The 14,937-nt window shown below is 50.6% G+C and overlaps 1 protein-coding gene across 1 annotated transcript; it reads right to left on the bottom strand.

Moving 5' to 3' along the window:
• Positions 1–850: 850 nt before the first annotated feature.
• xrcc5 (X-ray repair complementing defective repair in Chinese hamster cells 5) lies at positions 851–13,798 on the bottom strand. The gene is given in 22 exon segments (XM_007910106.2): positions 851–1,581; positions 1,851–1,922; positions 2,367–2,434; positions 3,003–3,099; positions 3,267–3,376; positions 4,001–4,067; positions 4,905–4,992; positions 5,706–5,896; positions 6,396–6,523; positions 6,814–6,901; positions 7,214–7,351; positions 7,796–7,858; positions 8,590–8,702; positions 9,053–9,191; positions 9,988–10,102; positions 10,680–10,758; positions 10,761–10,876; positions 11,540–11,662; positions 12,079–12,127; positions 12,708–12,891; positions 13,039–13,152; positions 13,749–13,798. Coding segments are annotated over 22 exon segments (2,199 nt in total). The 5' UTR covers positions 13,791–13,798; the 3' UTR covers positions 851–1,566.
• Positions 13,799–14,937: the final 1,139 nt, after the last annotated feature.

Raw genomic sequence — 14,937 nt, forward strand, 5'->3', positions numbered from 1 at the left:
GGAAAGGAAATCGGGTTTCACGGCAGCTGCTGTCCATGCTCCCAGAGCTCGGAGGAAAGATGCTGGTCTTGTTTACAATTGTAAATATGTAGAAATGTTCTTACATTAAAACTGACTCTGTGTTATACACCAGTCTCTTACTGACCTGAAAGACACTTCCTGCCTGTGCCACACACAACACATCATATTTTACATAGCGCCTTTCACATCGGGAGGCACAACCCAGAATAACCACAGTGAACCACATACGATTCACTAAACCGGGGGAGTGGGGGCCACCTGTTGGCTGCTGAGGGCCATATGCCCTATTTGAGAAACATCCACGGGCCCCATAAACAACAATTTTGTGTTTCCCTTCCAGAAACATGGAATCCTGTAGCTCAGTGGTTAGAGCACTCGCCTTGCAAGCGAGAGACCTGGGTTCAATCACCGGCAGGGCAAAACCTTGGGCAAGTTTCCTTACTCCACACTTCTGATAATAAACCCTCGTGAAAAAACAATAATAGTCACTTCAATTCACGAGTGTTTGTGGGACGCTGCTGTGCGCAATTGGCTGCCGAGTTTTGCCCACAAATATACAGTCAATTCACTTTACAGTATATTCTGTGAAGCTTTGAGACGTCTCGAAGACGTGTGAAGGCGCGGTATCAAATGCAAGGTTTATTTATATTTATAAACATAACATTTACAGGTAATGGAGGAGCGGGCAGGCCAGATGGAATGGAAAGAGGGGAGGCTCGGGGCCGGATGAAATTGGCCCATGGGCCACCTGTTAGACCACCCTGCAAGTGATCCAGAGCCTGAGCTCAGGCTTGTTCTTCTCCACACAACCCCAATCAATGAAAAGAAATAACTCGAGAGAACTTTTAATTGTATTTGCCATCATTAAACAATAGAACTTTAATCGATTGGCGGATCGCTTTCCAGAGGGTAATAAACCCTCAAAAAAAAATGTTGGAACTCTGCTCTGCACTTAAATCTGCAGGGCACGTGAACAGGCAAATAGAAGGGAGCTCATCCACAGGACACCAGCCCTGCTCCTCTCCCTCCCAGCCCCCCAGCACTGCACTGCAGCACCAGACTTGGACTTGGACTGTGAGCTCAATGTTCACAATGTGTGGGTGTGGGGGGGGGGGGGAGGGAGACTTGATTCCTTATTGATTTATAATTAAGACTCAGCAATAACATGACATACACCATGCCGTGTGGAGTATACCCACTCTGGTAATAATTAGCATCACTCCCTCGAGCCAGCGTCATAGACGTGCGTATTTAATTAAGAGATCCTTTAAGAAATTGTGGAAAATTGCCTACCCCCCCACCCCCCGGGATTTACTTAAATAAAAAGAGAAAATGCTCTTGCAGAGCCAGCTCCAGTGAGCACACAACACGCACCGAAAAAAACAGAATTAGAGTTTACCATCGTTTCAACTCAGCCTGTAAATGGTAAGAAAAGCTCTGGTTTTGAGGGATATACGACAGCTGGCTGCTCCCACCACGAGTCCCCTGCTTCGCCGTCCTGGCCAGACCCCGTGCCCAGTCCGTATAGAGTGTCACAGGAGCAGACTACATCATATCCAGCTATAAAGCCAAACAGGGTAGGTTAGCCTCGCATGGAACCAAAACAACTTCACTCCATGATCCTCTCACACACACACACACACACACACACAATCTCATTCCCTTGTTCCACTCACCCGCCCTCCCCCCAACCACACCCATCATGTCTGTACTCATTCAACTGCACCCCCATTGGACCCCTCCACTCTAATCCCACTCCCCTGTCCGTTGCCCTTTAATATTATTCTCTCTCACACAAATAACCTGCCCTGTGTAGAGGCACCACTCACCAGATCATCCACGTCTCCCCCATCCTCGGCCACAGCCTCCGGCTCCGCCGCTCTCTCCTCTGCCGCCAGGAACTGGAACAAAGAGAGAGAGAGAGAGAGACAGAGCTCAGCCATAGTTACACAGCAATGTAGACCAGAAGCCCACTCAGCCCTTTCCACAACAACCAATGACATTTTACACATCAACTTTCATGTTGGGAGGACGCCCCAAGCTGCCGGACAGTCAGGATTTTGGAACTGGGGGTTGGGAAAGGGAGGGGGTGCAGGAATAGGGAGGGTGGGGGGTAGGAGGGCGACCGAAGATGCGGTCGAAGACGAGGGTCTTGAGACAGGCCTTGAAGGAGGCGAGGGAGGGGGCGAGGCGAATGGACTGTAGGATGGAGTTCCAAAGGGTGGGGGCAGAGAGACTAAAGGCCTGACCATCAGAGGGTGGGGCGGGCAAGGCGGGGGGAAGTGGATCAGGCCTGTAACAGGTGCGAGTGTTAAATGTGAGGATTATTATCATGTTAATCTGACCCTCTTGGCCTCATCCTCTGTCACCGCGCTGTCTCCAGCTTCATCCTGTGTGATGAGGGAAACTCCGTCTGCAGTAGAGAGAGAGAAGGGTTAGAACACAGGAGAGCACCAGATCAGCTCCTAACATTGTGATCACCAGCAGCCTGAGTCTGTTACCATATGGCAGGATGTCAGTGGATGGTTATTGCCTGGTTCCTGGTCTGAGTACCATGGCAGATGATGATCCATCGCCATGTTCGGTCGGTGGGGTCAGTGTGATATCTTCAGTAACATGGATGGATTAAGGAGGTGAAATACATCTCTGAAAGCTTGTTTCAGCTCCTCTGTATAGTCTCATATCGCTGTTTTGTAACAGGGGGGTAACAGGACTTTGTGGACACCCTGTATATCTGGCAGATGTGAGTGGGCGTCTCTGGCACAAATTGGTCACCGTGTTTTCTTCCGTAACAACATTCACTTCATTTCAAAGTAATCTCACTCCGTGAAGCGATTAGAGACATTTCTGTCACGTTAAAGATGCCGCGTAAATGTTAGTTGCTACTCCCCCACAGACACACTCAGCTACACGTGCCACACACAGACACACACAGACACACGTGCCACACACACACACACTGACTGCAGGGTGTCCCTCACCTTGTACCAGCAGATCCCAGAAGTCGTACAGACCCTTTTCCTCCACACTCTCCTTCAGAGTTTTAATGAAGGTGTTGAAGAGTTGAGCTTTTCCGGCCTGGAATGAAACAGGAAGATGAGGGTCCCCCACATATACCAAGTTACAGTCAACAAAGATCTCTCCTCAGGTGGGGCGGTGGGGGGTGTTTAAGCGGGGTCTCTGGCTCTACTTAGGGAACCCACACCCTTTTAGCTGTTTCACTCGTAGACGAGTCTCAGGCTTACCTTCACTGCCTCCTCCCTGAAGGCCGAGATACAGTCCATGCTCTTTATGTAATACTCTCGTCCCTTCACAGCCAGGAATTGCCACACACGCTCCTTCAGTTGTGAGCTCACTGCCGGGGAGACACACACAGACACAGAGCTCAGAGTCGGGCTGCAAACCTGCACTCCCCACACAGCCTGGCACACTAAACAGTTACTACACTCACAGTAAAAGTCCCGTGAAGCACTTGAGACCCCTCCACGACATGATAAGGCAAGGTATTGAAAGTAAGGATTTTTTTTGGTCAGCCGGGTGGGTGTCTGACACACACGGAAACCCATCACTGTGCTTACGAGTCTCCAAACCAAACTGAGAATTTCATACCTCCCAACTGCACATGGGAATCCCTCAGACAGATTGTTGGAATAGAATGCGCACTTTCCCTCTCTCCCTGGAGGGATGCCTCCTGCTTACTCGATTCCAGAGAGAATTAGGCGCAGGTTGGCAAGAGCCAAAACTTGGGGGGATCCCAGAGTGTACGTTGGGGGTAATTCCTGGAGTCTAACCAGCTAAAACCACACATAGCTTGCCATTGAGTGTTGTCTGGCACACTTTCCCGTTGCTTGTCCAGCTACGATCACATTACCCGTTTGGGCTTTGGCTGAAGGGTTAGCAGGAGCTGAGTGGGAGATTCCCTGTCCCCAGTGACTGAGCGTAAGGATTATCGCATGTTCCTGACGGATCTGTCACTCACCTTCTCTGAAGTCGCTCTTCTGGCTGATGAGGAATCGGAAATCTTTGGCTGGATGCAGACTGCCGACCTGGGGAGAGGAGACAGCAGATCAGCTCAACGCTGGAAGGTGCTGGACAGTCAGCAATTTGGACCTAAGATGGTGGTTGGGATCAGGAGGGGAGGAGGGCAAGCAGGGTGGGTGGGGGTAGGAGGCTGGCCAAAGGCACTGTCGAAGAGGGTATTGAGATGGGCCTTGAAGGAGGCGAGGCGGAGGGATTGTGAGATGGAGTTCCAGAGGGTGGGGGCAGAGAAGCTGAGCCCAATACTGCAGCAGATGCTTCTCAAGTTCCCTCTCTAACGCTGACACAATCCGCTTCCCTGGCTCATCCATTCCACGCGCTCACCAGCCACGCTCTGTCTAAATTCATTCAATCTGAACTGCCTCTCGTCTGATCTCGAGCCCTACCCCAGCCCCCACCCATGTTAAACACATTATTGGGGTTCGGTTTCTCTTCACCCTTCAGGATCTTATACTTCAATAAAATCTCCCCGATATTCCTCAATTGTTAATGTTTAGTGACCAACACAGAATAAAATCAAAGCTTTGGTGTGGTAATCACCTCCTGCCTCCAGGGTGCTCCAGAATGCTTCAAAAATGCCTGGACGCCGTTATCCCCATTGTCGAGTCACGATCCTCAGAGCTTTCCTCACCCTATTCAAGGCTAAAGTTACTCGCAGCACTTCCCTCCCTTACTTCCTCCCTCACTTTCCCCTCCCTCCTACAGGCTTCTAAATTCCCGGTCGCCTGCTGTTTCTCTCTCTCCCTCATACACTTTACTGACATCCTGGGATTCTCGCTGGATTGCTGGGCTATTTTACCCCTGGTCAGGCTGTGAGGGTTCTGGGGAGATATTGCTGTACTCACTGAGGTGACTCTGCCTTCAGCCAGTCGAGTGATACAGAACTCCTCGTCATCCAGTCGTGCTCGCTTTGCATCGGGCTCCTCCACGTTACTGAGAGCAGAATCACAGACACATCAGTCAGTCAGTGCCGGCCTTAATAATAATAATAATCCTGGCATTTGATATAGCACCTTATCACCCTGTTGAGAAGATGTCTTAAAGCGCTTCACAGGATACACTGTAAAGTGGAATGACTATATTTTGTGGGCGAAATACGGCAGCCAATTGCGCACAGCAGTGTCCTACAAACAGTCGTGGATTGAATGACCAAATTATTATTATTTTTTTTGAAGGGATTTTTACCGCCCAGAAAGCGATCCGTCAATTGACTAACAACCGGGTTCCTACTTGCTGCTGCGTAAACAGAGCCGTGTGGAGCAAGGAAACTTGCCTGAGGTCTCACCATGCCCAGGAATGAAACCCGGGTTGTATCGCTTGCGATGCTAGTGCTCTAACCACTGCACTACAGGACTCAACAGGACCTAAGATATGATTATTCATAGAATCATATAGCACAGAAGGAGGCCATTCGACCCATTGTGTCTGTGCCGCCTCTTTGAAAGAGCTGTCCAACTGAATCCCACTCCCCCACTATAAAATGATAGCGGAGGAGTGAGGGATTAAGCGGGGGTTAACGACAGCGCTTCCAACAATGCAGCGCTCCCTCTAGGACTGTGCTGGAGTGTCAGCCTGGACTGTGAACATTTTATACACACTTAGCTCAAGTATCTTTGTGTTAAAAAAGCCAGCCAGCCAGATCTTACTTGAAGATTTTCTGTGCGATCTTTGGCTCTTTCTTCTTGCCAGCATCCTGCAGAGTGAAGAGGGATTTGAGATGTTGCAGGGCTGGCTGGCAGGAGACAGACACCTCCTGGGGCCTCTCCAGCATGGCTGTCAGCTGTGCCTCAATGGGGGGCAGTGGCTGGTCCGGGTGAAAGGCTTTGTACTGGAGACACTGGCAGTAATCAGAGCGAAGGAAAAAACACACACAGGTCACGTTTCTCAGTCTTACCCTTCCCCAACCAGGGAGCAAATGTCTGTACTGGTCATCAGATTTAAAGCAAAGTTCAGCAATCACAACAATAATAATCCTTACATTTGATACAGCGCCTTATATTGCTATTGAGACGTCTCAAAGTGCTTCAAATAATATACTGGAAAGTGAATTGACTGTATTTTGTGGCTGAAATGCAGCAGCCAACTGCGCACAGCAGCGTCCCCACAAACAGTCGTGGATTGAGTGACAAAATTAAGGTTTCGCCCTGCCCTGGAATCGGACCTGGGTCCTCTCGCTTCTGAGACGAGTGCTCTAACCACTACACTACAGGACTCCACAGTATATTGGCTCTGGTCCCTGGGTTTAGAGTATACACAGTAGAGGCTGGCTGGCATGTTAAAGCCAGTCAGTCAGTCACAAACACACACACAGGCGCCCACACCAGCCACTATCTTACCTGGAACAAACGCTGGTAATGTGGATTGGGGATTTTACTGACTTTGAAGAGATCCTGGGTTTTCTCCCCGTCCTCCTGCACCAGCCCCATGGAGTCGATCAGAGAATCCACAGCAGCCAACTGCTCCTCTGTAACAGAGCCCAGAGAGTGGCTGAACTTTCCCCAACAGCAGCGATCAGCAGGCACCACGCCAACCCGGCTCAGCCACTCACGCTCTCATCTACAAACATCCATGCTCTCGCCCACACACTCGCACACGGCACAGCCCCAGCCACACACACACAGGTCCCGCCCCCCACCTCCACCCCAAACTCACCCACCCACCCACCCACAGTCGCACACGGCAGCACAACACACATGTACCAGTCACAAACACACACACACCCACCAGTCCTTCTGATCCCGCCAAGCCACTCACCGGAAGCTGCCCATCGCTTGTGGCTGAGGGAGGCAAACGTGAACTGCCTGAGATCCTCCATGAAGGGTAGCTGGATATACACCAGGCACTGGGGGGGGTGGGGGGGGGTAGAGAAAAAAATTAAAATCCCCCCCTAAAAACATGCCCCTCGGAAACAGGAGGGTTCAACAATGCCGATCAGCCGGCCAGCCAGCCCGCTCGGCCAGTTTATTCGATCGCGGCAGATCTTTTAATCCCAGCCATTTCATCATCTCGCTCAACAGCCGCTGTCAATCTGTCCTTTATGTTGCCGTCCTGGTGATTCCTTCTTCACGGCCTCCGGAGTCATCCCTCGCTCACCCGACTGCTCCCACCCCACCTCACCCCCTTCTCCCCCGCTGACCTTCAGTTGTCCTGTTACCTGGTATTCCTCCTTGATGAGAGGGAAGGCCACGCCCACCTGCGGGTTTGATCTCCGGTCGTACACGTAGCGCACGATCGCCACCATGTCCATCTCTTCCAGAGCCTGGATCAGTGCTGAGAGTGCCACCGCCGCATGCTACACACATGCACACACACAGGGAGAGAAAGAGAGAAAGAGGACACTGAATGTGCTGCACACACACACAGGGAGAGAGAGAGAGGACATTGAGTGTGCTGCACACACACACACACACACACACACAGGGAGAGAGAGGGAGACACACACACACACGTGAGAGAGAGGACTGTGGTGGAGGGATGGATAACAACAAATTACATTTGTTTAGCTCCTTTCACGTTCTAAGGAGCTGGACAGTCAGGGAAGACAGGAAGAGGGGAAGAGATAAAGAGAACAAGGTGGATCCATTCACATTGTCCAAACCGAGGTGATAGATGTTTGTTGAGTCAGGGGATCAAGGAATATGGAGCAAAGGCAGGTAATTGGAGTTGAGGTGCAGATCAACTGTGATCTAATAGAATAAATGGGATAGTCCCACCCTAGACAGAACCCAGCTCTCACCTCATCATCTTTTGGTGGGAGGACCTTCAGCGTCTGCCGCCCGATATTGTAATGCCTCAATACCTGCAAGGTAGAGCAGACACTGTGGAGTCCTGTAGCGAAGCAATTAGTGTAGCAAGTGAGAGGACCCACCAGAGGAATCGATTCCCGATTCCCACTTACTGCTAGGTTTTGCCCGGCCCGGGAATCGAACCCGGGTCTTCTCACTTGCGAGGCGAGTGCTCTAACCACTACACTACGAGCCCCCGTGGCAGCCTTTAATCTCTTCCAGCTTCCCCCTCGGCAAGTTCTATTCCATTCACAAAGCGGAGTGAGTCATTATTATACTATATTACATTTCTAATTAATTGTATTTTGTAAAGTGCCTCGAAATGATTATTTTTCCCAGAAAGGCTCAGTATAATAATAATAATAATCCTTGCATTTGATATAGTGCTTTTCACGTCGGGAGGACGTCCCAAAGCGCTTCACAGAACACACTGTAAAGTGAATTGACTGTATATTTGAGGGCGAACGCGGCAGCCAATTGCGCACAGCAATGTCCCACAAAGTGTCGTAGATTGGAAATGACCAATTTATTATTGTTTTTGGTTTTGGAGGGATTATTATTAGGCTCTGTGTGGAGTAAGGAAACTTGCCCGAGGTTTCGCCCTCTGCCTGGAATTGAACTCAGGTCTCACGCTTGCAAAGCGAGTGCTCTAACCACTGAGCTACAGGACTCCACAAACTCCACAAACTGTATAACTGCTAGTGATCATAATGATGGTGATTATTATGATGATTATGATTATTACCTGTGAGGACTTGGTGAATCCCAGCACACTGAAGCACTTCCCGTCCGTCTTGTATTTCATCTGATCCTGGTCAATGCGGGAGAACGGGATTATATCACTGCCGTAGCGGAATCCTGTGGGAAAGACGGCACGGAATTGGTTAGCTTTACCAGGAAACGTATCATTAAAGGGTGTGGATACGGGATTAGAGCAGAGTAGACTCTTTGGTCACCAAAGACCACACCTTTGGTCACCCTCTTACCCTCACCCTCCCTGCCCTCCACCCCTCCTGATCCCAACCCCCAGCTCAGGTGCAAATCCCTGAGTGTCCAGCACCTTGGGACATCCTCCCAATGTGAAAGGTGCCGTGTAAATGTAATGTGTTGTTGTTGTTGATCTCAACTAGATCAACAATGAGAATGACAACCACTTCCTCGGTTAAGGAAGGCTGGGCTGGGGGTGGGGGCTGGGGGCTGGGCTGTACCTTGGATGGTCTCATCCTTGAGAATCTCTGTCTCATCATCGTCGTTTAAGCAGTAAACCACCTCCTTTCTCACGTCCTCCTTCTGTAGTGTCTTGGCATCGACAGATATCCACGCCTTCTTCACTTTCTCCTCACACATCTGGTTCAAGAGTTTACATTGGGGGTGTAAAAGACGACACATGTGTGCGTGTACAAGACATGTACAGGGTGTCCACAAAGCCCTATTACCTCCATGTTTTTTCTTCCCTACAGTATACTGACCAACAACTGAAACATGTGGAAGAATGATGATAATTGTATTTAGAAAGTACTTAATTGCATTCAGTACAAGTGTTTAACTGTATTCAGACGTCCAGAGGATCGGTGTGTGAGTGGCGTGTGTGTGACTGTGTGTGAGTGAGTGTCGTGTGTGTGTGTGAGCGCCATCATTTTCATGGCAGATAATGATGTATCGCCATGTTCAATGCCACACCTTCCATAACATGGATGGATGGAGTGAGGAGGTGAAATGCCTCTCAGCTTGTTTCAGCTCCTCCATAGTTTCATACGGCTGTTTTGTAACAGGGGGTAACGGGACTTTGTGGACACCCTGTATGTAACATGTATGAGGCGGTGCGTGTGGGTGGGGTGATCTGGAAGGGGAATGCTTTCCAATATTACACACTGACATCTAGCTGGTTAGTAAACAGAAGCTTCTGCCCATCACAATATCTGGCTATAGTTTTCCATCCTCCTCTGTGAGTTCGACGCTGCAAGTTCCCCACATGTACTGTCTCCCATTTGGTGGAGGTGGGGGGTGGAGGCATAGGTTCAGAACCCTGTCTGATACCCCTCCCTCCCTCCCTGACCTAAGGGGAACTGCGGATGATTGTTGCCCTGACTGACGGGCTGAGAGTAACAGGCACACACACAGAGAAGCTGCAGCCGACACTTACTGCCTTGTAGCCCACAATCCTGATGGAGATATTGGACCCAATGGTCAGTTGACAGGGCCAAGGCATCGGTCTCCTCTCCAGCTTCTTGAACAGGCCAAGGCGCTCAGCACTCTCACTGCGAGAGGAGACAGGAACCAGATTCAGCCGGTTCATCCATGTATATCCCACACCACATCCCGAGTGAGTCAGCCCTTAGCACCTCTCTCTCTCCTCCCACACAGCAAGCAGTGAATCCAGCCGAGGGCAACAGATCAAGTGAAACGGCAGATCCTACAACGTGCTAGCGAGTGAGTGGAGGAACACTGAGAGAGCAACAGATAGGAGAGCGAGGTGGAAAGGAGAGTCAGGGGCATCGAGAAAGGGGAGAGAAAAGTGTAGTGATAATACAACAACAGTGATAATGTGTTTTGTAAGCAAACAGAATAGATTTATGGAGAGGGGAGGTAGAAAGAAAGACGTGGGGAGAGAGACAGCAAAAGAGGGGTCAAAGCAGGAATGAAGAGGGAAGAGAGATATTAAGAAGAGATAGAGCAACGGGTGAAAAAAGAGTCAGGCAGGCCCAGGCGTCTTACATTCCTAAGATTTTCACTATATCCAATGGCAGCACTATTATATGATAATCAGTATCACTATTATTAACCTTGCATTTGGTATCCTCTCTCTTTGGTTTCCCGTATTCAGCCACACCTTACCTGAAGGTGAAGACCTCATCGAGACCAAACTCCTCATCAAAGGCTGTCATCACCTTCCTGACCATCTTGACTCCTTCCTCTGTTGCGTGGTCAGCCCTTTCCCCGGGGGATGGCCCCGGCTTCTATCTGCCTGTACTCCCGAGTCAGCGTCCCCGCATCCGCCTCCTTCACCGTCCGAATCCAGTGGGAATGGGAGGCTGCAGGGAGGAATGATGTGTTGAAGGCTGCAGACTGGATAGTGCAGCAAGGAATCTGCAGTAGTGCTCACACTGGAGGGAACTTTTGATGCACGTTTTAGTAAAGGCTTGAGTTACACAAGCGCATATAGGAACATAGGAACAGGAAGAGGCCATTCAGCCCTATCAAGCCTGTTCCACCATTCTATCAGATCATGGCTGATCTCTACCTCAACTCCCACCGTGCTGCTCAGTCACACATTTCAGCCAGTCACTGCGAGCAGACTCCAAGCCACAGACAGGCGTTCTCCCGAGTGACAGAAAACTAGACAAGAGTCCTGTGGTCCTCATTCCTTGGCAAATCCCGTAGCATGGTGGTTATAGCCCTCGCAACCAGGGTTCAATTCCTGGACAGGGCAAAACTTTAGGCAAGTTTCCACACGGCTCAGTTTACCTAGCAATAAGTAGGAATCCGGTTGTTCGTCAATTGGTGGATCGCTTTCCTGGGGGTAATAATCCCTCCAAAAAAATATATAATCGCTCAATCCATGACTGTTTGTGGGACGCTGCTGTGCGCAATTGGCTGCTGTGTTTCACCTACAATACACACAGCCACTCCACTTTACAGTGTATCCTGTGAACCGCTTTTGAGACGTCTCCACAGCCTTTGAATGAAACACTTACAAGAACTGCAGAGTGATGCCGGCCTGCCTCAGGTTGGCGATGATGATGTCCAACTGGTCGGAGCTGAAGGGGCTGTTCAGGTCTGTGAACACCGCGATGTGCAGCTTCTCGTATTTCTTCCCCCTGAGAGGAGCAGACAGCAAGTCAGTGTATCAGCCCCCATAGGCCCGTCTCCAACTACCCCTGCCCTTCACTCTAGCCTCCACAGTTACTGACACTCGGGACAGAAAACCAGCCCAGAGCTGGCAGACCCCCCCCCCCACCCACCCAGCCCCCTGCCAAAAGCCCCACCCCCAAGTAGGCAGCCCCGCTTTCCCAAACTAGAAGCATTCCCCGTCCCCGAACCCACCAGCATCATCCGAACCCCTCCTGTAAACTAGCCTCGTCACACACGCACAGAACTGCTCAAAATCCAGTAGCCTGGCCTCGGCAAAAATATCGGGGAATTCTTGTAATCAAGTGTACATGGTTATCCCTGCAGCGACATCCTCCCTCCATACTGCTGGTGAAAGCTGAAGTTCTGACCCATTAACACTTACAGTGTCTGTTTCTGAAGCACATCCATGCAGACCACCAGGGCATCCAGAACTGAGGCCAGAGTCAAGGAAAAAATCAGAAAGAAAGCTCTTATACTGTGCTACACGCGTAGCTGTTAAACTGTGCCTCATGTTCAGGACCTGGTAATGTTTCTTCAGAAATAGCAGGTCCTCGGGGTATCCTATCTTAGGCCGACTCTCCAGCACATCATTCTGACCCCCATCTCCTCCCGGCTGCTTCCTCAGGCCACATCCCAAGGCGCTGGACAGTCAGGGATTTGCACCAAGCTGGGGGTTGGAATCAGGAGGCGTAGAGGGCAGGGAGGGTGAGGGCAGGAGAGTGATCGAAGACGCAGTCGGTCGAAGAGGATACCCAGTATTACTGTTTCCTGCTATACACTATCTCGCGTGAAGAAATCATATCTGGGGAGACCGTGTAAAGAATGGGACATGACATGTGCAAGCGACTGCCAGGATAGTGGAAGCCAAACTGGATGGACCTTGGTCTTCTTTCGTGCGGCAAATTCTTATGCAAATACATAAGTGCTCCGAGACGCTACCCTGCGTGGAGTAAGCTGTACAAGTACAAGTCGTTGTTGTTGTTGTTATATTCTTATTTGCTGAAAAGATACAGTCTGCCTGCTGCAGTCCAGGCTCGATCCTGCTCTGCACGTCCTCCAGGAGACTGAAGTCGGGGATCATCAGGTTCCTGTGCACGGTGATGTGCTGGTATTGGTCTGCCCCAGCCAGAGGGTTGGAGGTTGCGTCGCTGCCGTACAGCACTAAGGCAGTCTCATCTTTGCTCTCAGCGAACACCTGCATCAAAACGCAGCGAGCGCACATTATCCATAAAGACACGTCGTCGCCGGAACAATCACAGTCCTCTCGCTTTGGCTGATTCACTGCTGTATCACCTTAACGGGTTTTATAGCCGGCGACTGGATTGGGAGAATAACTGGTTACCTGTCGTTGCACGAACATCAACAGAACTCTCTTGGCCTGTTCAAACGGAGACTCGTGCCCTGGTGGCGCGTGGCCCATTGTGTGACCCACATCCAGGCACAGAACCACAGCGGACTGAGGAAACACAACCGCAAGATTGACAACAGCAACAATGATAATCCCGGCGTTCGACCCGGCGCCTGATCGCGCCGCCGAGACGTCTCAGGGCGCTTCACGGGGACACACTGTAAAGTGTAGTGACTGTGCGTTTTGTGAGCGACACCTCCAATACGCCGCCAGCCACAGCGCACACGGCGCACAATATACAAATAACAGATAAATACGGATTTTTTTAAAACGCATTAACAAAATGCTAAGTTGGCGCCGGGAATAAAAGTCTTAGCAGCAGCTGCACCTCCTCCTCCCCCACTCACTCCCCCTCACTCCCCCCCCACTCACTCCCCCTCACTCCCCCCCCCCCCACTCACTCCCCCTCACTCCCCCCCACTCACTCCCCCCTCACACCCCCACTCCCCCTCTCACTCCCCACTCCCCCTCTCACTCCCCCCCCTCCCCCCTCACTCCCCCCCCACACTCCCCCTCCTCCCCCTCACTCCCCTCCCCCCCACCACCGTCAGAGCGCGCCTCCATCACCGAAAAACATCTTTGAAGTACATTTTTTTTTAAAGAAAAACCAACTAAAAGTTTGACTGTTTGGAGGTGTCCCCCACCTTACTCGCTCGCGCCATTTTCCACCAACACATCCTGTGCATCCGCGGCCGTGTCCGGGCTCCGCCGCCGCCGCCGAACAAAGGTTCCCGTTCCACTGAGGCCCGGCGTCCGCCATCTTGGTAAAGGAGCGCCCGGCCCAGCCGCCGCCGCCGCCATCTTTCTAAAGGAGAACGTCCTACGGTCGCCATCTTGGTCAAGGAGAGTGTCCAACCCCACCCTATTCAAGGCGGTGTGGCCAGACTGGGCGGCTTCACGCCCCATTGGGCGGGTTTTTGTTCCACGGGCTGCGTTGGGAGTGGTAACGTTTGAATTTAACGCCCCAATTATTTTCTTTAAGATCTTTTCTTCCGTAGTTTCGAAAGCACTGAGCCTAAATTGGCCAGTCTGCTACCCACTGGAGGCATTGCTTGATATTGGGCGACCTTTGGGCTCGTATCCTGGTTGGCTCTGGGCTACAAACCTATTTTAATTTCTGCCAAACCCTGACCTATTTTGTTCGCCCAGAGCGTTTGTTGGGACGCAAAGTACAGTGCTGGAGGCAGAGTCCATTTGGGGGTTTCAAGAGGGAAGTAGACCAGAACATGAAGGCTTGAGAGGCGTGAAAGGCGTGTGGGGTGGGGTCGTCAACTCTGTTTGGAATATTCCGGGAGGTTTTAATCCCAGGACGTGATCCTGTCAAGAACTGAGTTGCTCCAAAACAAAACTCACGACGGAACGACACAAAAATCATCCGTTTCGAAAAATGCTTCTGTTCCTTTTGGAAAGTGCAAAACACTGTGATTGCTTGTGAGCCAGGGTTACGTTTGGTCACTATCATAAAATGAGACAGCATTCGCTTTACGGAAGTTAGATAAGGTACACCATCATTAAACCAATAAGATGGTTGAGAGAGGGCAAGCCTGTGTTGCTTTGACATTTCAAACTAGATTATACTCTCCAGGTGTGTATGAAACAAATGAGAAGCCGATTACAGGATAAATGGGATGTCCTCCCGACGAGAAAGGTGCTATACGAATGTAATTTTGTTGTTGTTGTAAATCTGATTCACCATTCAATATTTATTCTGAGGATTCCCAAGGATTGTTCTCCCGGGTCACTCGCAGCAGTGTCCAGGAGAGTCATCTTTAATTCCTGAGAGACTGATCTCTATTGACTGAAACTTGATTGTGTTGTGAAGCTGTTTCATTT

Source organism: Callorhinchus milii, unplaced genomic scaffold (genome assembly GCF_018977255.1).
Source record: "Callorhinchus milii isolate IMCB2004 unplaced genomic scaffold, IMCB_Cmil_1.0 Scaffold6, whole genome shotgun sequence".
In the NCBI taxonomy this organism is placed as follows: domain Eukaryota; kingdom Metazoa; phylum Chordata; class Chondrichthyes; order Chimaeriformes; family Callorhinchidae; genus Callorhinchus; species Callorhinchus milii.